The 2,976-nt window shown below is 40.9% G+C and overlaps 1 gene segment (V, D, J or C); it reads left to right on the top strand.

Moving 5' to 3' along the window:
* Positions 1-1,730: 1,730 nt before the first annotated feature.
* LOC125261990 lies at positions 1,731-2,644 on the top strand. The segment is given in 2 exon segments: positions 1,731-2,067; positions 2,274-2,644. Coding segments are annotated over 2 exon segments (444 nt in total).
* Positions 2,645-2,976: the final 332 nt, after the last annotated feature.

Here is a 2,976-nt window from a genome sequence, read left to right as displayed (position 1 = left end):
GTCTATAAGGGTGTAGCAGCTCAGAAACGTAGGGTGGAGCAAGACCATTTAGAGATTTAAATACAAATAAGAGAATTTGAAAATGGATCCTAAAATGTATGGGCAGCCAGTGAAGTGAAAATAGGGGAAATGTGCTCGTATTTGCGCGTTCCCGTTAACAGACGTGCTGCAGCGTTTTGAACCATCTGCAGACGAGCAACAGAAGACCCACTAACCCCCACATACAGTGCGTTACAGTAATCCAGCCGAGTGGTAACAAAGGCGTGGATTACTGTCTCAGAGTGTTGCCTCGAAAGAAATGGCTTTACTTTGGCCAGCTGCCTCAATTGAAAAAAGCTTGATTTAACGACTGCCCTGATCTGACTGTCAAGCTTGAGGTCAGCGTTGATTTTAACCCCTAGGTTAGTGATTGTTTGCTTGTTGTACTGGGCCAAGGCCCCCAAATCAACAGAAGGGGTCCCAATGGTGCCACCAAAAACCATCACCTCTGTCTTTTTTACATTAAAACTTAAAAAAGTAAGAGACATCCAGGCCTGTATATCAGCAAGACACTCGAGTAACGGTCCGACAGTGTCGTTCTCTTTAAGAGGCACATAAATCATCTGGGTAAAAGTGGAAAGACATGCCATGCTTCCTGATTATTGAACCTAGTGGGAGCAAATACAAAGAGAAGAGAAGTGGGCCTAAAACTGAGCCCTGTGGGACCCCACAAGAGAGAGGAGCAGAGGAGGACTCAGAGTCACCACAACTGACACAGAAAGTCTGACCATCCAGGTAGGACCGAAACCATTCAAGTGCTAATGCTTGATGCCCACCCACTGCTCCAAACGTGAGATCAGGATTTCATGGTTCAGCAGTTAAATCAAGAAGCACAAGAATAACACAATCACCAGAGTCAGTAGCTAAAAATATATCATTAAACACTTTTAAAAGAGCAGATTCTGTGCTGTGCAAAGTTTTAAAACCGGACTGGAACATTATTATGGGCTTTCAAAAGGCCATTAATTGACTGCAGACTATCTTTTCAAGGATTTTTGAAAGAAAAGGTAGTTTGGAGATAGACCTAAAATTTGCAAGATCTACAGGATCCAGACCAGGTTTTTTTAATCAGAGGTTGCACTACTGCATGTTTAAAATGTTTAGGAACCACACCTGAAGACAGACTGCTATTAACAACTGCAAGAACACATGGCCCTACAGTAGGAAAGACCTCTTTAAAAAAGCAGAGGAGGAACAGCATCATGTGGAGAACCTGAGGGCTTCAAATGATCAACAGTCTCCTGTAACACAGACAAGGTCACAGGCTCAAACCTGTCAAAAACAGCAGAACAGAGGACAGGGATTGAGGGGTCATAAGCAGAAGGTGAATAAGAGCTCTAGTGGAAGTGACCTTATCAATAAAAAGTGCATCAATACAGACTGTTTGTGGAGCATTAAGAACAGAATCAATAGTCTTAAACAAAACACGAGGCTTGTTACAGTTTGACAGAATAAATACTGTCTTTTAGCATCTTTCACAATTGTCTGATAATGACGCCAGCAGTCCCTTAGCATTTGAAGTGATACATGCAGTCTGTCCTTTTTCCATTTGCGCTCAGCTCTACGGCACTCGCGTCTGACAGCACGAGCCGTGTCATTCAACCAAGGCTCAGAGTTAGTTTTAGGTTGCCTAATTTTTTGCATTTTGAAATGTAGAATCTATAAATGTTTCAATAATATAAAAGCAATATCACACTTGTAATCGTGATGTTGGTCTGATATTGGGATTAAACAGCGCTCCTGTTCATCTGATGTTGCTTTATCAATAAAGGATTATATTAACATGTGAAATGTTTTGAAATCTCAATGAAACCACATTAAACCATCTTAAACCTGTCACTGCTGAAGCGTTTGCATAGAGAGAGTGTTTTACATGAGCGACACACGCTTCAGTGCTCTGCATGTGTTTATAACTCTGTCAAACATCAAACATGATCAACAACTGTTTTTCACTAGAACTGAACCTACAACCAACAAAAATGACTTTCAGCACCATATTGATCTGGACGCTGGCAGTATTATGTCGAGGTTTGTGTCAGTATAGATTACATACATTATTTACTTGTTATTTTTATGTGTTGTGAAGATATATGGTTGTAAAAGTGTTTGTGATTTCTAATCTTTCTCTCTTGTCAGGATCTGTTGGTCAGGTGACAGTGACTCAAACAATGACTGTATTGGACACTTTGACTTTAATAACTTGCAATTAATATCTTATGAAATGTCATTCACAGGAATTACAGGACAGGTTTCTGTGACTCAGACTCCCTCAGCAGCAGCTGTTCAACCAGGAGAAACGGTTACTATAAACTGTAAAACTAGCAGTGGAATCGGAGATCGTACTCAGGGTTGTGGTAACTGTCTCGCCTGGTATCTGCAGAAACCTGGAGAAGCTCCTAAACTTCTCATTTATGGCATTAGATCACGACAGTCAGGAACTCCATCTAGATTCACTGGCAATGGAGCAAATTATGGAACAGATTTTACTCTGACCATCAGTGGAGTCCAGACTGAAGATGCTGGACATTATTACTGTCAGAGTCGACACTGGATCAACAGTAACTGGGTGTTCACACAGTGATAAAGAGTCGTACAAAAACCTCCGTCCGTCAGAGTCACAGTGACTGAACTGATACTGCAGCTGCTCACACACTTTCACACACTACTGACACACAGAGGACAAACACAAGAACTACACATGTGCTCAAAACTGACTTATGACTGAAATCAGCTCTATTAGACTGTGATCTGTCCTGTGACAGACGGGTTTGACTCAAATATGCTCAGAATCAGAGAAAACAGAGTGTGTAAACTGATATCAAATCAAACTAACAAAACTGCCACCATATCTTCTTGAGCTTCTTCATCTTTCCTTCCAAGATTAATCAAGCTAATAATGATATTAAACAACTGATGTATCAAAAACTACTGACTCTA

The sequence above is a fragment of the Megalobrama amblycephala genome, unplaced genomic scaffold, assembly GCF_018812025.1.
Source record: "Megalobrama amblycephala isolate DHTTF-2021 unplaced genomic scaffold, ASM1881202v1 scaffold541, whole genome shotgun sequence".
NCBI lineage: Eukaryota > Metazoa > Chordata > Actinopteri > Cypriniformes > Xenocyprididae > Megalobrama > Megalobrama amblycephala.
The sequence above is the reverse complement of the archived record's forward strand: the minus strand, read 5'-3'. Positions and strand labels throughout refer to the sequence as shown.